Source organism: Mus pahari, chromosome 11, assembly GCF_900095145.1.
Source record: "Mus pahari chromosome 11, PAHARI_EIJ_v1.1, whole genome shotgun sequence".
Taxonomy (NCBI): domain Eukaryota; kingdom Metazoa; phylum Chordata; class Mammalia; order Rodentia; family Muridae; genus Mus; species Mus pahari.
In genome coordinates, this window is record NC_034600.1 from 16,690,891 (window position 1) to 16,718,793 (window position 27,903).

Sequence of the window (27,903 nt, forward strand, 5' to 3'; positions counted from 1 at the left end):
TGCACTCACTGATAAGTGGATATTAGTCCAAAAGCTGGGAATACCCAAGATACAATTCACAGACCACATGAAGCACAAGAAGAAGGAAGACCAAAGTGTGGATGCTTCAATCCTTCTTAGAAGGGGGAACAAAATACTCACGGAGGAAACAGAGACAATGTGGGAAGCAAGACTGAAGGAAAGGACATCCAGAGACTGCCCCTCCTGGGGAAAGCAAGCATTTTTATTTGTATACACAGGATACCTACCCATAAGGTGGGTTTGAGAAGAACATTGGTCTTGAGGAAAACAAGACTTTTATAGCTTCTGGGAAGTGTGGTTCCAGTCCTGTCTCTCCCAACCCCTCCCCCCTTGCTCCGTCCCTTGGAGTGTCCAGGTGTTGTTGCAAGCCATGTAGCAAAGAATGGAGTAAAGCAGAATCTCCTGGTCTGAGTCTTCCCTTGGTGTGTCACCTCTTCGATGCACAAGGGGTGGGGGCGGGATGACCAGTCAGGGAAGGATGAAGCAGCAGAATCCCAGTCCCACGGTGAATGCCGGCATAGGTCTCCTCCAAGGAGACCTCTTTTACAGCTTTTAGAGTAAAGGTCTCTTAGATGATAGTCAACGAAACACCTGTGCTCATTTATTTGTGGTGAATCAAGGGCTATAAAAATGAACCTCAGCAAGGGAAACAGGTTTGTTTTTTAAGGGTGAAGTTTCATTGACTGGAGTTTAAGGTTCTCAGGATACCTCATTTTCATAGAGAAGCATTCCAGAAAGTTGAACTTGTAATTTCCCCGATGATTATGTTATATTCCTCAGGTAGAAGATGGGGGTCAGGCTCACCAGATCAGGCAGAGAAGAAGCCCCGCTAAGAAAAGGGAATCCTCCATTTGCTCTGGGCTCAGGAAAGCTGTGAGGACATGATAGACTACAGTCTTAATAGCTAAGTACAACAGGGTAGGTTTCCAAATGGAAGATTTGGTGGGCAAATTAGACAGGGTCACAGGCACCAAACATCGTAATAAGTTAGGCCTAAAGACCTCTTGAAATGAAGATGTGGTTGCAAGGTTAACCCCTACATTTTAAATAGTCCTAAAACAAAACAGGGTAACAATTTTGGGCTATCATACAAAATGAAAGATACTTCCATTTATTTTTTATTAATTACCATATTTTATTATATAGTCCTGGAGTCTGAACCTTGTATTTTCTGTGTTGATTCAGTAAGTGCTCTGACTCTCATGCACCCATAAGAGCTCCATTTTCAGCCCTCCTTTCACTTATTTTGATGTAGAATCTTATGAAATTACCCAGGCTGACGTGAACTTTTGTCCTCCTGGTGCAGCATTCTGAGTAGTAGGCTCATAGGCTGTGCTACTTAGGCCCATTTAGATCAAAGGTAATTTCTTTACCTCTTTTCTTTTCCGTTTATTTTGATCTATTTTGGAGAAAGTATTAGCCATACATATCTTCTCGTTTTTTCTTAGTGGTAACTTAAAATATTGGGGCTAAAAGTAGAAAAGGATTTTAGAGTCAATGGTAATTGTATGGTAGAAAGATAAAATTGTAATGGATTTATCAGTTTCACAATATAATTTGTAAGCCTATATTAATAAATGTTAGAAACCAAATCAGTAGCTAAAGGAATACAGAATCATATCACACTTCAAAGTACATATTATTTCTGTGAGCTTAAATGTAATTCACTTTCTTTTAAAAACTAAGATTTAGATAGGAGTATCATGTAGCCCAGACTGACCTAAACTCATTATACCGTGGCCTTTAACTCTTGATCCTGCTGTTTTCTTCCAATGTCCTTACATAGCAGAAGGTGTGGCCCATATTAAAGGGGTGTACCACCAAGCCTGGATCTGGGTCTTGCTTTGTCCCAGGTTGACCTTGAACTCAGACTCCTCAGACATTCACCACCATTCCCGGCTTTATTCTTTTTTTTTTTTTTTCTTTAACTTCCTTTATTGTGTGTCACTGAAATCAGAAACTTTGCCTTGATGAAATAAAGGTGGTAAGTTCTGAAAATGTATACAAGATTCAACTTAAAATACTTTAAATTGGGGATAAGAGGTTGGCCCAGTCGATTAAGCATTTGCCTCTCAAATTCGAGGACCAGAGTTAGGGTGCACAAAACTCAAGTGAAAACTAGTATGCTTGTTAGCCACCTGTAACCTCGCCCACCACTCTGAATGCAGAGGTGGAGAAGCTGTAGCCAGCCTAGCAGGAAATGTGGAGCTTTGGTTTCACTGAAAGGTGATGCTTTAATTAATACAATGGAGAGAGATTGAAGAAGACACCTACCATCAACTTTGGGCTCTTACATGCATGTTACACGTGTATACATGCATACATATATGCACACATATACCACACACACACACAGACAAGCAAAATTTACTCCAAGTTATATAAGTAAAATTGATCCCTTATTCTTCTAGTCCCCCTTTCTTCCTTTCCTGTTAAGAAAACACAATCTTGAATTCTTTTAATTTTTTCCTTGTCCTAGGGTTTCTAGGATAAAACTTTAAGAAACGGGAGAATTTCCCCAAAGCAAGAAAGGAATCCCCAGCACTATGTGCTCTTAGAGATAATTTTTTTCTTTATTTGCATTTCAAATGTTTTCCCCTGTCCAGGTCTCCCCTTTGGAAACCCCCTATCCCATTCCCACTTCTCCTGTCTCTATGAGGGTGCTCCTCCACCCACCCACCCACTCCTGTCTTCTCATCCTCACATTCCCCTACATTGTGACAACCCAGATGTCCCTCAACAGAGGAATGAATACAGAAAAAGTGGAACATTTACACAATGGAGTACTACTCAGCTATTAAAAACGATGAGTTCATGAAATTCTTAGGCAAATGGATGGAACTTGAAAATATCATCCTGAGTGAGGTAACTCAATCGAAAAAGAACACACAAGGTATATACTCACTGGTAAGTGGATATTAGCCCAAAAGTTCAGAATACCCAAGATTCAATTCACAGACCATAGGAAACCTAAGAAGAAGGAAGACCAAAATGTGGATGCGTCAGTGCTTCTTAGAAGGGTGAACAAATTACTCACAGAAGGAAATATGTAGACAAAGTGTGGAGCAAAGACTGAAGGGAAGGCCATCCAGAGACTGCACCACTTGGGGAATCCATCCATATACAGCCACCAAAACCAGACCCTTTTGTGGGTGCTTGCTGATGAAAAGCCTGATATGGCTGTCTCCTGAGAGGCTCTGCCAGAGGCAGATGCTTGCAGCCAACCATTGGACTGAGCTCAGGGGTCCCCTATGGAGGAGTTGGAGAAGGGACTGAGGGAGCTGATCGAGGTTTGCAGCCCCATGGAGGGAGCAACAGTGTCAACAGGCCAGACCCCTTGGAGATCTTGGGGACTGGACCACCAACCAAAGAGTACACATGGATTGATCCATGGCGCTGGTCACATATGTGGCAGAGAATGGTCTTGCAGGTAATTTTAGTGAAGTATGTAAAACCTTGTAGACCAAGAGGCAATAAATGCTCTGTAAAGCCAGATCTTTGATTACAACTCTTGGATTACAAGTTATATTGGCGCTCAAAATCTTAGTCTGTCTACAAATAATATATAGCACAATTTAAGAACTGCTGCACAACGACATTTGTGTTTATTTTTTAAAAAAGCACTGAAAAATTTCCAGTTAATAATTTATGTCTTGGCGGTGTCCAATGAAACAGTAGTATCTTTGTAATTGAGCTGTTAATTTACTTGTTGCTTTTCTAGGAAGACTAGAATGCATTTTGTTTGAATAATCTCCAATTAGATGCAGTGAAATGTGACCTAAAGATTATGTAAAGATTGATGTATTCCTTTGTTTCCAGAATTTGAGACGCTTAGGTGGGGGGATCATAAATTTGAAACCACCATGAACTAAATATGGATTTCTAGTATATAATGGGACAATAAGGAGCTGAGAAAGGCAGGAAAAATGGAAGGAAACTCTACTGCACAAATTATGGCAGTGGGGAACTGCTTTGTGCTCTCCCTGTTGGTATCAGGACCTCTGAAACTCGTGATATCATGTAGGCAATACCTGCAGACCGGTTGCCAAGACAACAGCAACCATATTCCTAGAATCCATTGGGCTCACCTCCCACCTTTATCTATAACTATAACTATAACTATAACTAACTATAACTATATATATATATATATATATATATATATATATGGATTTCGCCTCCATCCTTCACTCCCTCTTCCGCTTCTCTTTCCACCACCACCTTGCCCCTCTCTCTTCCAATAAACCTCATGTGGAACTGTTTGGCCTGATGTAGCCCTTCTGAAGCCGTGCTTCGTTCAAGATCAGAACACTCCCTCTAATGAAGAAAATAGGTGACTGGAGAGATGGTTCAGTGGTTAAGAGCACTGACTATGTCATCCATATGATCTGGGTTCAATTCCCAGAACCCATGGGGCAGCTCATAACTGTCTGAAACTCCCATTCCAAGGGATCTGAAGCTGTCACACTGATATACATACAGGCAAAACACCAATGGGCATAAAATAAAAATAAAAAATAAAAAATGAAGCCTTATGGAACCAATGTAAATTTGGTATCACAAATGCAATGTTCAAAGTCCTAGTTTGAAAACAAAAGGTAAATCTCTTAAAAAGATTGTTATTATTGTAAGATTTGCTTAAGGTAATGTTGATGGAAATACCAACTGTAAAACTAGTATCCACTTCAGGAATGCGAGTACTAGCAGGAAATAAAAACCATTGGAAAAAGATCACATTAGCTGTAGCTCAAATTCGCATCCAGTTCTTTCAATTTCCAACCAAGTCCCTCTCCCCATAAGTCCCTTAGGCCTGAAGTTCTTTGTGCCCACGCCTCCTCTGGAATCTGGATCCTGCGGCCACGCCCACTTCCTGACTCCTCCCCGAAGCCTGGGAGCCCCGAGACTCCGCCCTCCCTCGTCGCGGAACACCTCCCACCGGCTCCGGAAACGCCAGAGCAGGCGCTGGCACGTGACCGTGACGTCACGCACGCGTCCGCGGTCTGGGCGCGGGAGAGGGGTTCGCGCGTCGGCCGTCGCTCGTGGTCGCTGTCTCTCGGAGTGTCGCTGTTTCCGTCGCGGCCCTGCGGCCCGTGAGGGCTACAGCATGTACCACAGCAGCAGCCAGAAGCGGCACTGGACCTTCGCTAGCGAGGAGCAGCTGGCGCGCCTGCGGGCGGACGCCAACCGCAAATTCAAGTGCAAAGCTGTGGCTAACGGGAAGGTGAGGTCCCCGCGAGCCAGCAGCCCCTGTGCCCACCCTAAACCTGGGGCCCCTCCTGAAGTCCCGCTTTGCCTGTAGAGCGCTCACCAGGGCTGTGTCAGTGCAGACAGGGACTGACGCGGCAGCCGAGTCCGGGGCTGGCGGTGGCAGAGGTAGGAGTAACATCCTGGGGACCGGCAAGAGCCTTGGAAGAGTGCGGACTTAGTGCGGGACTCGAACTGGTCACTTGTCCTTCAGGATGTCAGGACAAACCATTCTCTGTAGTTGGCAGGAGGGAGGGCACACATATGGGCTGGTGTCTAGTGGAAAGTCAGACTGGCAGGCAAGTGCGTGGAGTGCTGGTGGTCACTCGTGGATGAAGCTGTACCACTGCAGCAGTGGTTGAAGAAAGTGCGCAAGCAACTTGTAGGAGGAAGTGTAAGGAGGTTGACATTCATGCCAAAACTGAAGGGAACTTTTCAAAGACTTGAGATGGGGAAATGATGGCTTGTTGGATCTGCTTTCCAGAAACAACCTTCACATAGAAGGTCGCACAAGGAAAGAAAATAGTTGACACAAGTATGGCGTGTTCTATGGCCCTCTAACCAGGTCTTCCTACAACTCTCCCACTCATTTCTGTGTACGGCCCTGGGTAATTTTATAGTAGCTTCTACAAATTTCAGGCAAATAAGATTTGTACTAACGCCGGGCGTGGTGGTGCACGCCTTTAATCCCAGCACTTGAGAGGCAGAGGCAGGCGGATTTCAGAGTTCGAGGCCAGCCTGGTCTACAGAGTGAGTTCCAGGACAGCCAGGGCTACACAGAGAAACCCTGTCTCGAAAAACGAAAAAAAAAAAAAAATATTTGTACTAACAAAACAGTGAAGTAGCCAATGAACTGAGTTATTTTCATTTTGGTGACATACGGATTTATTGAGAAAGCTACTTTGGGAGATTCCCAACCCATGAAAATAGGTATCCTTTTTTTAAATTTACAAATAATGATATCAAACCTGGGAGTGAATTGGCACATACTCTGTCATGATTGTTTAAAAATGTCCAGCTGGCAGTTTGAGAACTTGTGAAATGAAAGCCTAGGTTCAGTTTATTGAATTTGCTTATTTTCCTAGATATTTCGCTTAGTGCTTAGTAAACTTAAAATAGAAAAATTAAGGTCTATTTTTTGTTGATGGTATAAGTCAAATTTAAGCAGGACAGATAAGACAGTCTTACCATTAATTCACTGAACTTACATTGAAATGTCTGTCTAAAGGTTCTTCCAAATGATCCAGTGTTTCTTGAGCCTCATGAAGAAATGACACTTTGCAAGTACTATGAAAAAAGATTATTGGAATTCTGTTCAGTGTTTAAGCCAGCTATGCCACGGTCTGTTGTGGTAAGTAATGGGAGAGAAGACTATGCTTGTTAGCTGGCTTGAGAGAATTGAGTTAATCTTTTTCCTCCCCCCCCCCCCATAATTTTTTTTTTTTCACATTACATCCCAATTGCACCACCTCTTCTCACTCCTGCCTTTTGCAGATTCTTCTGACCAATACTCCCTTGCCTTCTGAGGGAAGGGTACCACCCTACCTCGTGGCATCTAGTCCCAGAAGGACTAAGCATCTCTCCCACTGAGGCCCAACAAGTCATTCTGGTTGGGAAAGGGGATACAATGGCAAGAACAGAGTTAGAGACAGCCCCTGTTCCAAATGTTAGGGGACCCATATGAAGACCAAGCTGCACATGTGCTATAGATGTGGAGGGTTGGGGAGCTCGATCCAGCCCTCTTTGGTGGTTCAGTCTCTGTGAGCCCCATGGGCCCAGATTAGTTGGCTCCGTAGGCCCTCCTATGGAGTCCTTTACAACTCTGTCCTGCTCAATTCTATCCACCACTCTTCCACAAAACTCCCCAAGTTCTTCTTGGTGTTTGGCTCTGGGTCTCTGCAGCTGTTTCCATTTGTTGCTGGATGAGGCCTCTCAGGAGACAGTTATGCTAGGTTCCTGTCTGCAGGCACAGCAGAATATCAGTAATAGTGTGAGGGGCTGGCTCTCTCCCAAGGAATGGGTCTCAAATTGAGCTAGTCATTGGTTGGCCTTTCCCTCCAGTCTCTGTTCCATCTTCCTCCTTACACATCTTATAGACAAGACAAATATTGGATTGAAGTTTTGGGAATGGGTTGGTGTCCCTCTCCTTTTACTGGAAGTCCTGGATAGCTATAGGAGGTAGCTGGTAGAAATCTCAGCTAGAGTTATCCCGGTAGACTCCCCTAGCCTCCCCTATCCCAGGGGTTTGCATTACTTTACTCAGATGATAGTCTCAGGTTCTCTCCATTTGCCTACAAATTTCACGATGTCTTTGTTTTTGGTCGCTGCATAGTATTGTATTTTGTAGATATACCACATTTTCTTCATCCGTTCTTCACTTGAGGGACATTGGGTTGTTTCCAGTTTCTGGCTATTATAAGTAAAGCTGCTATGAACACAGTTGAGCAAGTGTCCCTGTGGTATAGTGGTGCATCTTTTGGGTATATGCTGGGAAGTGGTATAGCTGAGTCTTAAGGTAGAACTATTCCTAATTATCTGAAAATCTGCCAAACTGATATCCAAAGTAATTGTACAAGTTTGCACTCTCACTAGCAATGGAGGAGTGTTCCCTTTGCTCCACATCGTCACCAGCATGTGACTGGTGGCTGTCACTGCAGTGTTGTTTTGTTTTGTTTTGTTTTGTTTTGTGAGACAGGGTTTCTCTGTATAGCCTTGGCTGTCCTGGAGCTCACTTTGTAGACCATGCTGGCCTCGAACTCAGAAATCCGCCTGCCTCTGCTTCCCAAGTGCTGGGATTAAAAGTATGTGCCACCACTTCCCGGCTCAGTTTTTGATCTTAGTCAGAAATTCTAATGGGTGTAAGAAGGAATCTCAGAATCCTTTTGATTTGCATTTCCCTGATGACTAAGGATGTTGAACATTTATTTCAGTGTTTCTCAGCTATTTGAGATTCCCTTGTTGAGACTTCTCTGTTCAGCTCTATACCCCATTTTTAATTGGTTTACTTGATTTTTTTGATGTCTAATTTTTGAGTTCTTTATATGTTTTGGATATTATTCCTCTGTTGGACAATCCTGTACAATAAAAGAATTTCTGGAGGTATGACCTTCCCTGATTTTATGCTATACTACAGAGCAATAGTAATAAAAACTGCATGGTATTAGAATAAAACAGACAGGTTGATTAATAGAATAGAATCAAAGACCCAGAAATAAACCCACATACCTATGAACACTTGATATTTGACAAAAACGCCAAAACCATACAATGGAAAAAAAAAGCATCTTCAACAAATGGTGCTGGTCTAAGTGGCTGTCTACAAATAGACCCATATCTATTTCCCTGCACTAAACTCATATGCAGATAGGATAAAGAAAGTAGGGAACTGCTTGAACTCATTGGCACAGGAGACAAATTCCTGAGTTCCTTAGGCACTAAGATCAAAGGTTAATAAATGGGAGTTCATGAAACAGCAAAGCGTTTTTGCACGGCTAAGGACACATCAGTAGTTAAAAACGGAAGCCTACATAAAGGGAAAAGATCTTTTATTCTTTACAAGAGGCAAAATGGTATTTATGTTAGAGTTATCTTTGAGGTTAAAGATAGTTATAGGTAAAGATAGTTCTTAGTTTAATATAGCCTCTAACCCTTGATAAATGTCACTCATGCTGTTTCATTTTCTGTGAAGATAGCAATTTTACTACTGTGTTATAAGGGTTGGAATAGATTGATACTACTGCGTTTTGCACAGTGGGACTTCTTGAATGGGAAGTATTCGGGCAAATGTGAGGTGCTACAGTTTGGCAGTAGTCATCATGGTTGATCACAGTTTTGGAGTTGACAGAGAAAAGGCTTTTTGCTCCAATCATGTTATCCATTAGCATTTTTCCAAAATTGGCTAACCTGTGATTGTTGGTATTTTAGTCCTTAAAATTTTCTGAGTATAAATACTCATTTTGCTTTGAGTTCACTTACTCTACACAGGCTGGGGACAGATAACTAAAAAAAAAAAAAAAAAAGAAAGAAATACAGGTTCTTTGATTGTGGTGTTTATTGCAAGGGGCGGTTCTGATACTAAGGTCTAGTTCCCTAATTGGTTCTTGATTTGTCAATAAAAAAGGGCAGGAACCAATTGCTGGGCTGAAGGGACAGGTAGGTTCTGGGTCCCAAGAGGAAGGAGACACAGGGAAAGAGAGAAGGGTCTTTTCTGCCATGTTTTGGAGAAAAATGGAAGCAGCAACCATGTAAGGCAGCCTAGGGCCTTTGGCTTCAGCTATGGGAGGGTGGCCAAAAATGTTTTGCAGAGGCTAAATGGAATAAGCCACTAAGTTTAGGGTATTAGGAGGATCAGATAATAAATTGGTAAGGGTGTGCATTTCCAGGCAAGAGGTATTTGCCCAGAGCAATTGTGCTTAAAGGCAAGTTAAGGTAACAAAGTTGTCTGTGTGCCTTTTATCCAAGGATTCAAGGGTCTTGGGTAAGGCTGGTAACTTGACCTCCTGGAGTAAGAGTCTTGGGAGTGGACTGGTGGAGAAGTTGACTTCCAGAACATAAGGCAGGTAGAAAAGGAAGCCAGGAGGGACCAGAGTGCAGCAGCTCCTGGCCAAGGCAGTAGAGTTTTTAAAACGTCACTCAACAGTTTTTGTTGTATTTTATCATAATTTATTTTGATTAAGGGAAAATTTAAAAATATTGATGTGGAAAATGTTTTTACGGAAACCTGTGGGTGAATAAGTTAAGTTTTTTTAAAATTTAACATGTTACATGGAAGTAGGTTATGCTTTTATAAATGTTTATATTTTTATTTTTAATCTTAGGGTACAGCTTGTATGTATTTCAAGCGTTTTTATCTTAATAACTCAGTAATGGAATATCACCCTCGGATAATAATGTGAGTATAAATTTGGTTTGGTTTGGTTTGGTTTTGATTGAAGATGTTTATAATGTGTGAACCTTTATCTGTGGAATGTATATGAGATAGTTAACAATTTTAATTAGGAACAATTTAGACTTGAATTTTTTTTTTCTATTTGGATATAAGGTCTTCTTACTTGCTGTTATATTCTTTATAGCTAATGACATCTGAACTTCAACTTGTCTACCACTCACATAGTTTTCCTTACATCTAGTTATTCTATTAATACCGCTGTCAGTGACACCTTTATTCTCCCAACTGCTCAGGCTAAGAATCATTCGAGGTAATTTCTTTCTCTCCATTTCCATTCAGTTTATGGATCTTGTAAACTTCAGATTCATTTTGGCTAAACAGAAGTGTATGTTGTTTCTTCTCTTTGCTCTGCATTATGCTTATCATTATATATGAGAACACAATATAGGGCTCATCAGTTTGCTGTCATTCATGCTTCTGTTTGTTTGTTCCCATTTCATTCTCACCAGTCAAACTCAGGCCTTGTGATTTCAGATTCTAAAGGCTGTCAGCAGTAACTTTCTTACACTAGTTTCTCTGAACTTAACTTAGTAACTCAGGTAAATTTCATGTTTGCTTGTAAGCTGGTAATAAATCCATACTCAAATGACTTGAGGCTTCTGCTGATGACCATCTGCAGTATTAATTACCATTACCTGTCTTCTATGGTCATAAGGTATATGCAAGTGTTCAATTCTGTTAAGTTAAATCTTCCAGTTATAGTTCTTGATGCACACTACTTAGTTATTTTTTCAAGTTTCTGGTTGGACTGTATAAAGTTAACTGTTAATGATGGTTAAATACTATAGCAGTCCAATCTAACTTTATAGTTTCTCCCAAGTCTAACAAATAAAAGTTTAAGAAGGAATACTTTTTAACTTCAATTTCATGTTTTTTAATTTTCTGCAGTGTCTAGCATTGTCACATTTAAATATGCGGTTTAAGTACTTTGTTTAAGTTTTAAGTACTTTAAGGAATATTTAGATATTTCTGCTGTCCTTTATTTTTTTAATGTAGGCTTACTTGTGCATTTTTGGCCTGCAAAGTAGATGAATTCAATGTGTCTAGTCCTCAGTTTGTTGGAAATCTTCGAGAGAGTCCTACTGGACAAGAGAAGGCACTGGAACAGATTTTGGAATATGAACTACTACTTATACAACAACTTAATTTTCACCTTATTGTCCACAATCCATATAGACCATTTGAAGGCTTCCTCATTGATATAAAGGTAAACCTGCTGATAGGAAATAAGCTAGTTATTGTTTGTTATTGTTTGCTAAAACAAATTGAAAACTTTATAACCAGTAATAGACTAACTAGTACAACATAGGTGCAACCTGAAAGTCTTTGCTGGCTTTTCTAGGGTAATGGTTTTCAAACTTCAATGTGCATTAGAGTCCACCTGGAGAGTTTGTTTCTTAAGATTATTGGATAACAGTTCCCAGGTTTCTGGTTTAGTAATTTTCTATAGTAGATTATGAGATTATAGTAATGTCATTAAAGAATTATGGTAACTCTTGTTATATATATATATATATATATATATATATATATATATATATATATATATATTGTCATAGATCTAGGCCTAGTGACTTATAGAACCTCAAAAAGTTCTTAATATTAAACTAAAATATAAATTGATCTTATTGTAAATGTTTTATGTACTCAGTTCACAAATAAAAGCACCAAAATTTTAAGTAGATAGGTGAGACCTGTATTTTCAGGGCCTCAGGAAGTTTAGGTGGGAGGATCACTTTGAATCTAGGAGTTTGCGACTAGCCTGGCAATGTAGTATGAGTACACCACAAAACTTGTAACACAAATATGTGCATGTGTATATTTTATGTATAGAATTTACATGTAAATGTATTTACATGTGTCACATATTCACATGTGTCACATATTAAAACATATTAAACATATTAAAACATATGTTAATATTGACATAGTCAATTTAAGTTGTTGAATAGTCTAAGTAAAGTCAAAGAAAAGTCAAGAACTGTTTATTTTCAGGTGAGCAGTTGTAGATATTCTGTTTATGCTAAACATGTTTTGGGTTGCAACCTAGAAACAAGACAGGAACCATGACAACTTTCATAGACCTTAGATAACTATGACTGTGGTAAATTTTATATAGAGTAATCAAAATATTGTATTAGAAGATGGCAGATTGAAAAGCAAGGAAACACTGTTGAGAAAGCATCAGCTGAAGTGAAATTAAAATAAAAGTTCCAAATAGGTGAGAGAGAACAACCTACCCAAAGACCTTCCTAGTCAAGAGCTCAGATTCACAGCTCACTTAAGAAATGAAGAGCCTGGGGATGGAGGGGAAAGAGTGTTTGGCTTGAATTAAAGGCAAAAGTCTAGACTAAGTAAGTAGCGTTGAAGAAGATGAATAATGGAAAAAGAAGATAGTGAAAGCCTTGTCTAGAGAAATGGTATGATTGAGTTCGCAATGTGCAAAAATAGACTGTTGGCACCTCACAGGTTAGTTTGTGTCTATACTAGTCAGGTTACTCTAGAAACATATGGGATATATGTATATATGGGATTTAGTAGGATGTGGTTAATTAATCAAATAATGAGTGCCTATGAACAGAAGATCCCAGAACCCATCCAGTAATTGCTAAGTCTATGAGGCTGGATGTCTCAGCTGATCAATATACACTGGAATGCCAAATAAGTAAGCGCTAATGCCAGTGAAGGAATAGACTTGCTAGCAAGGCAAGAGCAAGCAGGCCAAGAGAGGGGCCTCCTTCTACCATGTCTTTTATATAGGCTTCCAGGAGAAGGTGTGACCCAAATTAGAGGTGAGTCTTAATACCTCAAAAGATCTGGATTAAAGGAGTGTTTTTCTACCTCAGAATTCCAGATTAGGAATGAATCTTCCCACTTCAAATGAACGAATTAAGCAACAATTCCTCGGGTTCATCAGCCATTTGGGGTTCTAGATAATTCCAGATGTAGTCAAGTTGAGAGCCAAAATAGGCATTATACCATCAGATAAGATTAGACATCTGTATGTATCCTGCATTATGAAGAGAGTGAATTGGCAAAGGGGTAACAGTGGGGACTGGTCATAAGAAATGTTTAAAGAGTAGCTGAAAAATGAAGAAGCTTATAATGGGACTAAAATTTATCCAGAGTTGTAGGATTGTTAGAAAACAAAGGGAAGTGAAATACTCTTGTAAGTAAGCAGAACATCTTCCCAATTCTGCTTAGATTAGGCTAAGAAAATGTAGGCTAATAATATTTGCTGAATTTCTTGCCAGAAAGGTCATTCATGAGTTTGTTGACATTTGTCTTTGAAGTGTAGAAGGGAAAAAAAAAAAAAAGGAGATTGGTGGCTTTAGGGGAAAAAGACAACAGATTGTAGAGATGCACGATTTTAGAGTGCTAGCTATTCTTCTAGGGGAACAGAGTTCAGTTCCCAACACCCGCATTATAACTCATAATTGCCTGTAACTCCAGTTCCAAGGAGTCCAATGCTCTCTTCTGCCCCTCTTGACCACCAGGCATACATGTAGTGCATAGACATATGTGCAGGCAAAACACAGATACACATCAACAGGCATAAAAGCAAAGGAAATAAAAACTTTAAAACCATAAATGAAGGAGAGCTGTCTCATGTCAACTTGGTTACATAGAAAGATCCTGTCCAGGTAAGAGGGAGAAAAGCAAGTATGTTTCTTATAAATGTTCCTTAATTACTGGATATATTCTGAAACACTAGATGAATTTGTCATTGTGTGATCAATATCACAATCTTCCTCCTTTAAACATTGCCCTTAGCTAGGTGCTACTGTGCACCAAACTGTCATATACTCTCATAACAATGGCTTGCTGCTGTTATTCTTATGCGCCTGAGGTGTTTTATAATTAGCATTTTGCTACTAAGTAGAAGAAACATACTCTAACATAAAAATTAACGTTTTGCTAGTAAGTATAAAACATACACTCTAAAATAAATTAAAAGTGTATGGTGCAGCAAGAACATAAAGCAGTACCATAGTTGTTTATCATTTTTTTCTAAATTCTGTAATGTACATACCGTGTCTTCTACTGAACCATAGACTTGTTTACACAGCATCGCTGCAGACATGGTACTTGTGACGCTTGTGTAGTAACTGACTGATGGGGATACTCGGATGCTTTAGATGCTTGGAGAACACATGCCTCTTATTCATTATTGAAAGAAAAATGTTTTGTAGAATACAACTTGTATATTTAACTTGGATTAAACAGTTTTTTTCTTTGAATTGGAAAGGTAAAATGAAAGAAATGTTGGATGTAGATATGTTTAGTTTTCTAGAAAAGATTGAAACACTTAAGTACCGATTCAATGAACTAGTAATAAGAAAAAAATTAAAGGGAAATAGAGACTGTATAGCAGAGCTGTAGACTCTCTACGAACAATATAAAGGAGGTTAGCATGGGTTTGAAACAGGGTACAACTGGCCTTAGAGAACGTGTAAGCTCTTGTGTTGACACAAGAGAGAGTGAGTCTGGGTGAAAATACTATTGTATGTGAGGATTTAATGTAAATAGTCTTATCCTTATTAAGTGCAGAGATAATTTTCTATAGAAGATTGTTTTTTTTTGAGATTTACTCAAATGAAAGAACAAATTTTCTAGAAAAATGTCATTGTTAGGCTAAGAGACATACCAAGGTCAGTGGATTTGAATTTATAGTAGTATTCCAAGACCTCTTTTGTAGATTTTTCTGCCAATGCCCAGAAATCAAAAGTATAGAAATTAGATTCAGATGCTGTTGAAACTGAGGTTGGAGAGATTGCTTATCAGTTAAAGAATGTTTGCTTTCTTCCAAAGTTCACCAACATCTGGTGGTTCAAAATTGCCCATAACTCCAGCTTCAGACGAACTGATACCCCTTTCTGTCTCTATGTGCACATATTACACACATTCACAAACAGACAAATAAATAAATATAAATAAATATGTGTATATATACATACATATATTTATTTATACAGCAAAGAAATTATTGAAAACTCTAGTAAGTCCGATTAGGTAGAAGAATTAAAACCATATGGTTAAAGATTTACAAGAACATCATAAAAAATTAAGAAAATCCTGAGAAAGGGGGAGTGACTACATTTATCATTTCAGAGGTTAGATATTTGGGGACAATGACAAGGCTTATGTGGGACTCTGTAGTTGAACCTGATATATTTTGTTTCAGAATATTTATAGATTGTCTTACTACTAGGATTTGGCAATGAGTATCTAAAGTCAGTCTGAGGGATTAAAATTTAAGGAAAGGAATTGACAGCATAAAGTTTTCCATAATTCCTGAGCATAGTCTAAAAGTATTTCTGTAGATATTTGTGAAGGCTAATTGGTTCAACATTACATTTACTATCTCTCCCCCACCCGCCCCCTCCACCATGGTATACATTTAAAAAAGTTCGCTTTGACACTGATTTGGTACAATTTCTAATCTGGCCCTCCAGTCTTTACCTGAGAGTCTATATCTTACACATCTTGGCTTTGCCTTGAGTCCTGTAGAATCTCAAGGAGTTTCCCTTTCTAAGTCAGAAAAGTACTAAATTGAGAATAATGTTAAGTATTAATGTGCTAAATCATATGCTTCTGTTTTTTTCTTATAAGCATATATTTCTAATCATGGTTGTTTTCCAAAAAAGTTTGGAAGTCATATAAATGAAAACACTCAATTTGGTGACTATAACTTAGCTATGTCCTATTAGTACATACCAAACAATCTAACATTGAAAGATTCATTTTTGGAATAAATCATTCTTTATTAAGTACCTACTAGTTACTGTAGTTTTTAATGGTATGGCTATCCAATAAACTCTCAGAAATGGTAACAGCTATAAACTTTCTTTCTAGACTCGATACCCCATGTTGGAGAATCCGGAGACTTTGAGGAAAACAGCTGATGATTTTCTTAGTAGAATTGCACTGACAGATGCTTATCTTTTATACACACCATCACAAATTGCCCTGACTGCCATTTTATCAAGTGCCTCTAGAGCTGGAATTACTATGGAAAGGTATTAATTTGTTTTATCTTAGTTCAGATTCAAGTTTTACTTCTTAGTGGAGTCTGAGCTTTTAAGTAAGCTTCATTAGACAATATTTCTGTATATATAATGCCTTATATCTGGTAAGTTTTGTGATTGAAGAAAGAAATCGTCTTTAAAGAAAGCATTTAATCGAGTATTGTTGAGCTAAGAGAATACATTTCTGACTAAAGTAGAAGTGTGACAGGTAGTTTTAGAAGACAATTATAGCTACCTATATGATAGATTTACAAGGCAGTGTTAATGCAGCAAATCTGATTTATTGTATCATATGTTGTAAAGCATGTGTAACACTTTCCGTAAGGATTTGTAGAAGTATGCTTTAGGGTATATACATATGAAAATTATAGTTGAGCCATAAATAATAATAGCTAGTACATAAACACACATAGATAGACATTACAAAGAGTACTTAATGTGAATTAATTCACTTGATTTTTTATGTTATCTTATGCACATGCTAATTCTTAAACTTGTAACAGTACTATAAGTATATTATTACACAGCTGGAAGAATGGTCAATTAGAAATAATTGTTATACTCCAGTTGTTTTACAATTTATACTATTATTATTCATTTAATTTCTCTTATGATGAGATTCTTTTGTTTCATCTTTATATAAACAGCTGAAGAAAGTAAACTTTTCTAAACATAAAACTATTTCATATACTTAAAAATTTCAAAATACAATGATAAGACAACATCAGATATTGACAGATATAATTTAGATTTTGTTCTTCCTTACTGGAAATATTTATTATTTCTACAGAAGCGACCTTAGCCTTTTTAAATTTATGGTATGTATACCCCTCTATTAACACTTATCTATGTGTACTTGTAATTATATGCCATTTGTATAGGTGCCATATGTATGGAGACCAGCAAAAAGGTGTAATTTCCCCAGAGCTAGAGTTGAGTGCCAAGGGCCTGCTCCAGCTGAGGAATGGGCTGAAGTGGGACACAGAACTGGATGAAGGCCCAAGGCTGATAGTTATGACCTTGTAACTCTCTTCTCTGGTCTGGGGGTCAGAAGCTGACGGCCTCTGGAAACTTAGCTCTTTCCTACTGCTCTGTGCTGATAAGTGCTGAGGTTTGACTCTATAGCTCTCTTACTATTTATGCTTTAATAAGTGTTAGTTTTTAGTTTTTAGTTCAAGGACCCCTTGCTGGTGAGAGAGGCTTAGAACTCATTAACTCTTCATGAACCAGAGGCAAAAGAAAGGAAAAGAATTAAAATCTTTCACCCGGCAATATGTACAGAAAAATACACATTCATATACATACACACTCTAGTCAGGCCCAACCACCTGTCTTAACAGCTCTACAAGTGTTCATGCATACTTACATATATACACATATAGCTACATATGTCATACATATAGACAAACAGACATATACATATATACGTTTGGTGGGTGGGGCTGAGCCCCCAGATGCCACATTTTATTCCTTCTCTCTGGCCTTCTTATACCTTCTTAGACAAAAGTTCTTTAGAAAATTACCTCATAGGTAAAATATTACACAAAAGTGGAGTTTCAAAAAGACCTTGATGCCAAGTTCAAAGCATTGTTTTATCCAAGTTCAAACCAACAGTTTTACATGACCTTGTTTATCATAGTGCATACCTGTGGCTTTATCCATGGATCTGACCTAGGATGAATACTTTTCTTGATCACAAATCTGTCCCAATCCTATTTCTCTCCTTAGTATAATTGTGAAAGCTCATTATAGACCCTGTTATGCAGGCTTTGTTCTTCAATGAGGAATGGACACATACTATTCTTGATTCTAACTTTATTATACTTCTGGCAAAACCACTAAACCATCTCTTAAAATTTTCTTTGTAAAATTATTTGAATCAAATCAGGAATTCTATAAAATCATTAGTTTATCTAAACAACATTAATTCATGAAAGTTCATCTTTATGTTGATCTGCATGAAATCTGTGCAATAGGGTGGGCTAATACCCAGGGATCATTAGATGGTAATAGGAAAATGCGTATCAGCTGTAAGAAGCTATCCTGAGATGAGATGAACGTCTCTTGGGACCCTGCCTTGCAGAGCTTCCCCATCAGAAGCCATGCAAAATTGGTGGACCACCTCCAGGAAAGTCACCTGCTAGCCTTAGCCTTTCTTAGATAGCTAGCTCCTGCCAGGTAGGTGGTTAAGAGCTGCCAGATATGGATGCTGGGAACCAAAGTTGAGTCTTCTGCAAGAACAGTATGTGCCATTAATCATTGAGACATTTCTATAGCCCCAGTAAACCTATCTTGTGCAAATACAACACTACGTAGATTTAACCCTATTGTGGTTTATATCTCATTTACTTACTATACAAACATTTAATAAGCTTCCATTATACTACACTTACGGAATACAAGAATGAAACCCTGAGCTAAGTAAACACAACCATATGAATAACTGACTTGGCTGAAGGTTAGGTGTAGAGTCTTTGTAAAGGCCCATGGGAAATGGAAACAGTAAGGATTTGTAGAAGTATGCTTTAGGGTATATACATATGAAAATTATAGTTGAGCCATAAATAATAATAGCTAGTACATAAACACACATAGATAGACATTACAAAGAGTACTTAATGTGAATTAATTCACCTGATTTTTTATGTTATCTTAATATAACATTATTTAATGTCAGGAGTTAAAGGACATCCTTAGCTATGCTGAGTTGAAAATGGGCTACATGAGACCTTGTTTAAAAAAAAAAAACCACATGATTTAAAAATGAAAGAATAAGAAGAAACTTCAGGAGAGTTGCAAATGCATAACAACAAAACTAGTTAATATGCAATATAGTTATCAAAGTTTTGTCATATAGCTTAATCTAAGTAGTTTAAAATATAGCAACATTTTGTAAAACTCTTTGCATTCTTTATAACTAATTTATCTGGAGAAAGTTTTCTTTATATATTTATTTTTGAAAGACCTGAGATTGCTTTGGACATGATAAAAGTAAGATGTGATAGACTTATAAAGCTTGAGGTAATAATACCATATTGGTAGATTGCTTGCTCACGTATAACTATAGGTACAATGACATTGTTACTGAAGGGAGAAAGCTAACTGGTGCCATATTCCTTATCTTCTACCTTTGAGCTTAGTTTAAATCCATCTCTGTAGCACAGACTTTTCATAAATCACATAAAGTTAGGCTTGTAGTTAGGCTATATCTATAGCAAACATTTAATATAACAATGATAAATATAGGCTGTTAGTACTTTTATCTCTGAAAAGCTATATATAATAAAATTTAAACTTTTAATACTACAAATCTCTTAAACTGGCAGAAGTGGAAGTAAGTTTTTCAGATTGTAATAGGTTTTAGTACTGTAGAGGTTTCAAATAGTATGTAATAGTCTTAAGTAATTTTAAAACTGTCTTTGATGGAATGAACATGGAGGTAAATAATTTATGCCTGTCTTTTTAGTGTGCTTGCTATGTGCTTTCAATGAATTAAACTTTTTTTTTTTTTTAACTTCAGCTATTTATCAGAGAGTCTAATGCTGAAAGAAAACAGAACTTGCCTGTCACAATTACTGGATATAATGAAAAGTAAGTGCTATTAACAAAGTTGCTTTCTAAATAAATGCTGTGGTAGTAGATATATTTTTATTGAATTACTGTTGTCAAAATGCATTGAAGATTCATTGGCAAGAATAAATGGAAAGTATGTGGAAGAAAATACTTTTATCTGTAAAAAGAGAATATGGATATCAGATTTAGAAAGGCCTAAGTCAGAATAGATTCTTTTAAAAGTATCCACAAATATGTGGTAGACATTTAGAATCAAGAGAGCTAATTTCAAGGGAAGGTTTGCATTTGGAGCATTTGTTTTGTAAATAATTTTAACTAGTTAATATCTGTCATATACTGGTCAATCAATATAAAGCCAGTAATTTTTTTTCACATTTTTTTTTATTTTCTTTATTTACATTTCAAATGCTATCCCGAAAGTTCCCTATACCCCCCCTCCCCTGCTCCCCTACTCACCCACTCCCACTACGTGGCCCAGGCCTTCCCTTGTGCTGGGACATATAAAGTTTGCAAGACCAAGGGGCCTCTATTCCCAGTGATGGCCGATTAGGCCATCTTCTGCTACATATGCAGCTAGAGACACAAGCTCAGGGGGTACTGGTTAGTTCATATTGTTGTTCCACCTACAGGGTTGCAGCCCCCTTCAGTTCCTTGGGTACTTTCTCTAGCTACTCCATTGGGGACCCTGTGTTCCATCCAATACAGTAATTTTTCATATGGGGGTTGGTGGGGGAGATGTGTCAATTTCAGAAGATGGACATATTGACTATTACAGCTTGGAGATCAATGATGAAGCTTGCCAGCTGGGTGGGTTGGAACTAGGTGATAAGCCCTTGTCTAGCTCATTTCAGTTCTTGTTTAAACCCTAACACCAAAAAAACCCAAACTATCCAAACCAAAAAGCCATGAAAAATGCTGCTTAAAAATGCCCCCTTAAAGGAGGTCCATGTCCTATCTGTGGAACCTGTACTGTTAACTGAGACTGTAAAAAGATGGGGTTGTGCAGGTTAGTTCATGAAAAGGTGCTGATAACTTGAGTTACTGAAGCAAAATGTGCATGTTGTCACAGGGTTTTCATGACCAGAAGGTAGAGAGACGTTTGAGAAAAACTGTGAAAACAACAAAAGATGTGAAGATGTTGGAGTGATGTGTCAATTAGATCCTTCAGACAAAATTTGCCAATACTGTGATTTGGGCCCAGAGAAACAATATTTCAGATTTTTGGACTGAAGTATGAGAGAATACAGTTGGTTGCTTTAAAACACCAATTTAATAATAATTTTAATAGGAGCCTTGGAAAATTAATATAGACTTTGATAAGAGGCTTACTTAAACTCCTTGGTGCTGGTGTTGAGAAATCCTCTTTAGAAATTCTGATTTGAATTTCTGCTTAATTAATACATGTATATGTATTAATTGTATGTGCACATGTAACATATATGTGTACACATATACACATACCTACATATATATATATGCACACATACATATTATATATATATATATATATATATATATATATATATATATATATGTATGTATGTCACTAATTTGTGTTTTTGAGACAGTCTAGCAATGCAACCCAGGCTAGACTTAGAAGTCTTTTTGTAGGGGCATGCCACCACATTTAGTTCTTAATTGTTTTGGCAATTATATTCATAGGTATGGAGACATACTTTAGAGGTAAAGCAAACCAATAAAATACAGGATTACAGACCTTTGTTTAGGTGATAGTAAATATGTATGTATATATTTTAATGTTTATTTTAAAAGCTGAGATTCAAGTCATGCAGTTATATGCCGTGAAGTTATTCTTTGCTTTAAGTAATTTTGGATTTCCTATGAGCATAATGGAGGGTTGGTCTTTTTTCCCTATAAACTGTAGGTCTTCATATTTACCACTAGAGGGTTCACTTCCAAAGCTAATTGTGATTTGATAATAGTACTTTTCTCTTTTGGTTTTGTTTTGGTTTTTTTTTTTTTTTTTTTTTTTTTTTTTTATAATAGTACTTTCTAACAATTTGGTAGTAGAAGAGACTATAAAGAAAACACACTGCTTATTTGAAGCATGCAGTTTAATTACTGATTTCTTATATTTCTTATATTATCTTTATTTTGTACCACTTAGTTTAATAATATGAAACAAGAATAATGCTTCAAAAATACTCAGCTTTAATAATATGAAGGTATTTATATTTTTTATACCAACGGATACTGACCTAAAGATGTTTAATCACAAATACCAATTTCAGTCTGAAAGTACATGGCCACACAATAAGTCCCAGGACGATTCATCATGTTTTGAATCTTGAGATTTTTTGGTTTATTATGTTAAACATAACAAGATAAGATAGAAAGTATTTTATATAGTCTTATCTTTACTGATCTATAGTTTGCTTTTAACATTTGATTTGTTAAGGAAACATACTTTTTTTTAATATGTTATATTCTTGGTAAATAAGAGGGTATATTTTGGGACACCATCTATAGGATAGATTGTTCATGTGTATGGCTGGTGGTAGAGAATAAAGAATATTTACTAAATCACATAGGGATTATTTCGAAAGCCTTAAATTGAGCAAAATGTAAACATGGAGGCACTTGGAAAACATTACTACCAGTATTATATACAGCATGCTTATATTAATGCTATATATAGTGTGATATATAGCAGATACTCATTATTTGAACTTTAAAAAGTGCTGCTGCTTGATTTTAATACAGAATACAAATCCTGGTAAGAATATGTCATCACCAATGTCTTCAGTTTCCTGAAGCAAGTTATATTATTATGCTTTTTTTATACAAAAGCAGATGTTTTGTCTTGTTCTGTTTTTTTTTTTTACAACAGGATCTGCCCGTGTAGATCTGGCTTTCTTGGAACTTACTCTAGACCAGGATGGCATCAAACTCAGTTCCACCTGCCTCTGCCTCCTGAGTGTAGAGATGGACAGACGCATGTGCCACCATATCTAGCTGAGATTTTATTTAAAAGAGTTTGTATCCCCATGTAGGCATGAGAAACCTAGTAAAAAAGTATGAGCCACCCAGGTCTGAAGAAGTTGCTGTTCTGAAACAGAAGTTGGAGCGATGTCATTCTTCTGACCTTGCACTTAATGTGGTTACGTAAGTAGACATGACAAAGAAGTTACGTTCACAAAATCATTGAGTTCAATTGTTATTTAAAGTATTTCAGTGTTACAAGTTTGTTAATCTTAGCAAGTAAATCAAACTTTAAAAAAAAGTTGAGTATACTGATTTTGTCTGTGTTGGGAGGTGAGCTCAGGGCCTTGTCCATAGGCAAGTGCTCTCTACTTGTCACATCCCCAGCTTGGCCTATGTGCACATTTCTAGTGGAAGTAAACATAAGGAAGAAATGTTGGGCTTTCATCCTACAGGTTGATCCTGATCGTTAGTGTGTAACTTGGCTTGCTTTTCCACTTTATGGAATCACTGGGAGCCAGTCTTCCTGTGAGATTGTTAAACCTTTGTCTCTTAACCAACCTGATATTTTTTGGTGGACTTAATTTTTATAAACTAGTAAGGAAACATTGTATCAGAGAACAAGTAAAATGTGCTGTTAGGTTGTGTAAGTATAAGAGCATATTTAATGTCTTTTCCTTTGTAGGCTAATGTAGAATTTACTATAAAATACACATATTCTCTAGACAAAAGAACCACTGTAACTTAATTTTTAAGCATGTGATAATACAAGTAAAAGATTTTGTTTTATATGTATTGACTCTAAACTTGTTACTTATTAACATGTAATGGGAATTAGCTATGTGATAGCTATAGATATTTATTTTATTAGAGAAATGCTAACAAATATGTATAAAAAGCTGAAGAGTATGCCAAAGTCTTCAGCACAAGATAGTCATGGCTTAATTTCTTAACTGTAGTTGTAGTAGAGGACTTTCAGCGTTTACAGAGTGCAAATTATAGGATGGTTGTCTTACAGATATAGCTTCAAAACATGTCTTCATGTCAATCTTGAATTGGTAGGTTTCAGTAGTAACCAGCAAATATCAGAAGGTTGTAGAGAATTAAAGTTGACATATTGGTAAGTAGAAGGACTGTAGCACTTGACTGTGTTCTTACATTGAGTTTAAAAAGAACAGTTATTAGAACATAGAATGCCCACTATTAGTTTACATAATTATTGTAGCTGTTTTCATTCTGTGGCAGAAAAGTTAAGTGGTTATGGCAGGAACTGCATGGCCTATAAACATTAAGTATTTACTAATTTGTCCTCCTAGTTGGATCATTTGACTATTAATTCTGTTCCAGCTAGTAATAATCTAGAAATTTCTAATCGATAGAGTTTCTATTTTATTCCAAGTTGCCAATGGCTTTGCCAACTCTGCCAAAAGAGAATTCTACATTCCTGTGTCTGAATATTTCTTTGTATAAGGACTTAAAAAATTATTACATATGTACACTTTTATAAAATACAATCATTTTCTCCAAAGTAAAATATACATAAAAATAAAAGTTTAAATTCTATTAGATCCACCAGTCAAAAGTTACTGTCAATTTGCTGTATAGTTTCTAAATACACAGTGTCTGTTCTGCTCCTCTCACTGCAGGCTGGAAACAGTTCATGAACAACACTTAGTCATAGTACTTCAACACAAAGCATTTATTTTTTTCCTTGATTGTTAACATTTTTGCCTTTATTTTTCATTGTAGTTACTGTATTCTTCTAAGTTACTCAAACACCAATGTTTCCTTTAATCAAACAGATCTTGATCTCAGAAGTCCCTTACCAGATGGGTCTACCATCTGCCAACCTTCTTTGTGTAGAAATGCATGAAATACATGTTTGTGGTAATGTGTCCACATCATGCATTTAACATTGCCAATCTTTAACTTTAGCCAGCCTGGTTGAAAAAGATAGTGTCGCCTTGACCATTTGCATTTCCCTGGTTAACTATGATGTTTCCAGATTTAATAGCCATTTGTAAGTTGTCTGCATTAGTTCTGGCACTTTATTCTTGTAATATTATATATATATATATATATATATATATATATATATATATATATATATATATATATATATANATACATACACACACATATATATTAAAGGATGGTTATCCTATTTATGGTTTTTTTGTTACACTATTTTGACAAAGAAATGCTTAGGAAGTGTAAGGGCTTTGCGGGGGGGGACTTGTTTGTTTTTTAACCAATATTAGTAGTTTTTCTAGTTTGTTTTTGAGTATTATTTCATGGTTTTTCTTAGTTGACAATTTTTAATCACAAATAAAAGGTATAGCCAATTTTTAAATCATTTATTGCATTTCAGTATGTACTTAATAAGCAAGTACCTGTGTGGAGGGCAGAGATCAACATGAAAGAGTCAGTTCTCCTCTTTCCATATGGCCATGGGGAACAAACAAGGCTCTCCATCTTGGTGTCTAACTCCACTGAGTCTGTCAACAGATATGCAGAGCCATTTTTGCCTGTCTACTTTAACTGATGTTGTATTAACAACACCATATTCTTAACCATAGCTTTTATAGTGTGTCCTTTTATTTGTTCCTAAACAGGGTCTGGTTTAGGAGGCCTCAGTAGGCCTCAGATTCTCAATTTTCCTATCCTACCTGAGTGTTGGCACTGCAGGTGTGTACCACCACTGTACTCCACTTTAGTATGCTTTTATGATAACCAAGACAAGGTCTTCCAACATTTTTTCCCTGTAGATTCTCTTTGCTATGTTTACTTGAGGCAAGGTATCATAGTGTAACCAATGATTATCCAATAATCTTGTTAGAGTCACAAGAACTGGGACTTATAGGTATGTTCAACCTTTTCATTGTTGTTTTCATCTTTGTAGGTTCTTGCAACACTGGATTAAATATTAAATATTGCCTTTGTATCTACAAATAATACCTTTCCAGCTACTCTTCAGTAGATAATGTATTTTGTTTTTGAAGATAGGGTCTCATTCTTGTTAACCCATGCTAGACTGAACTGAAGGCAATACTGGAGCCTCAGTCTGAGTGCTGTCATTGTAGCTGAGGGCTACCACATGTTCATATGGCCTTGCTAGCTTATTTTATAGGTTTTGTTGCCGCTATCAATTTTGCTAATCGATAACTGCTTAATTATAGGAAGAAGAGAAAAGGCTATGAAGATGATGACTATGTATCAAAGAAACCCAAACAGGAAGAGGTATGTTTTCCCCTAAAGATAAACTTGTTATAACTTAACATTTTCTGGCATGACCTAAGTTAGGATGTACTGTTCTGAACTATATAAGCATTATAGACAGGTGGGGCTGAGAATGTTTAAAACAGTGTCTTGCTTTGTAGCCCAAGATGGTCTTAAACTCCCAGTTCTTTTACCTGAGCCCTCCGAATACTAGGACTACAAGTACCTCTAAAGTTTGAAATTAGTAAGTTTTTACTCACCTGTTTATGTACAGTCTGGATTTTAAAGAAATCATTAAATGGAAGATTTATGTTGGGTTATGTTCAGGGGGTTTAGAATCCATGGCAAGAACATGTTGGCAGCTGCTTGTTACATGGTGCTAATCAGGAAGCCTATACACGGTCTATTTTTTACATGACTGTGAACCACTTCTAAAGTAAGCTACTTGATTGAAGTAACTTCCTATGATAGAAGGCAGTGGTGCTAAATTTTATCTATTCTCTAAGGACTCTTTCCTTGCCTTACCCCAGTTTTAAAATCTATCTCTTAAGAAGTCAAGGATAATTGAGCACAGGCAAAAAGATAGCTTTTATACTCCTTAACAGAGTGGGCAGCTGCCATGTCATTATCACAGTCAAGTGCAGAACTTAGCACATATCAGTAGTTCAAGCACTTGAGATATAGCAGGATCCAAAGCTGGCTGAAGGCATAATAGGAGACCATCTCAAAAAAACCCCAAACACATCTACAGTAGACTGTTGTCAATCCACATTTTCTTAAAGGGAGGGAGGTAAACAACAAATGGCTAAATACTTCAATGTTACCCTTACCACGTTTTTTTTTTCCCTTTAGGAGGAATGGACTGATGATGACCTGGTAGATTCTCTCTAACCATTATAAATGACTGCAGCAATACTTATTAACCAACGGAAGTAGGAAGCATGTCTGACATTTTACTTTTTAAAAAAATAATACAATGTAAAAACATCAAAATATATTAAACTTTTCTAGTTGTTATATATATTTTGTGATTGTTTTATATAACATATAGCTTCAAAAGAGGTGAATGCCACCTAGTTTGAATATTTATAACCCACTAGGATTAGTAGCAAACCATGTCCTCCTGTGGGGCCAAAGTCAAACTGGTACACTTCCTTATATTGTTTTAGACAAACTATAATAAACAAACCTTTCCATTTAGAAACAATATACCAGAAAAGACAAACAAGCCTGAACAATAGGTAAACATCTGAAGAGGTAAGAAAATAGGTTTTATCTTCCAGAAGCCCTTACAAATGCTTCTCAAATGTTTCTCCAGTAGACTGAACTATTTATGATTCACTACTAAGCTGGAGAATGTACTGGGCACTTACTTAGTACTTAGGTGCTAAATTTTATTACATGCAGTTACAGATAACCTAGGTTTAAATAAAAATAGAAAAAATCTTAAATTACTACAGGTAAGTCATAACAAATGATATAATCAATCTTATCATTAAATGATTATCTCTCAGTAAGTCCCTATAGAATTGGAATTATAGTGACTAGAAATCTAGATAAATTATATTCAAAAATTTAAAATTAAATACCTTAATATAAAAACCCCAAACATATGCCTCTATTTTTCTATGACTTTAGTTAATTATATACCTCAATGTGCTATTTTCCCAAATACAGATTGGGGGAAATGATAATGCCTGTTCCTGATGGTATTAGTCACAGCAGTGTTTGACATACTAGTATGTATTTGCTGTATATTAATAATATGTGTTACAGTTAAGTCCAAATTAAAGATAGATATGCATATATTAGACCAGTGTTTTGTTTTGATGTTTCTTTCTGGAACACGGGCTTGAAGAAATTCTGAGAAACTCAACTACCTTGAATCTAAATCTACCTAGCGTACATATTCCATGATACACTTCC

At 36.9% G+C, this 27,903-nt stretch overlaps 1 protein-coding gene across 3 annotated transcripts; it reads left to right on the forward strand.

Moving 5' to 3' along the window:
* The first annotated feature begins 4,979 nt into the window (after nt 1-4,979).
* Nucleotides 4,980-27,795, forward strand: Ccnh (cyclin H). Of its 3 annotated transcripts, XM_029543959.1 has the most exons (10): nt 5,030-5,242; nt 6,494-6,616; nt 10,083-10,156; nt 11,210-11,420; nt 16,070-16,233; nt 19,763-19,833; nt 22,830-22,941; nt 25,938-25,998; nt 26,139-26,221; nt 26,830-26,928. In XM_029543959.1, the coding sequence occupies exons 1-9, from the start codon at nt 5,126-5,128 to the stop codon at nt 26,214-26,216; spliced, it is 1,011 nt and encodes a 336-aa protein (XP_029399819.1). In that variant the 5' UTR covers nt 5,030-5,125; the 3' UTR covers nt 26,217-26,221; nt 26,830-26,928. The 3 variants fall into 3 exon arrangements, with proteins under 3 accessions (XP_021064094.1, XP_029399819.1, XP_029399818.1); XM_021208435.1 differs by lacking the exon at nt 26,139-26,221 and having other exon boundaries at nt 4,980-5,242; nt 26,830-27,795; XM_029543958.1 differs by having other exon boundaries at nt 26,139-26,946.
* Nucleotides 27,796-27,903: the final 108 nt, after the last annotated feature.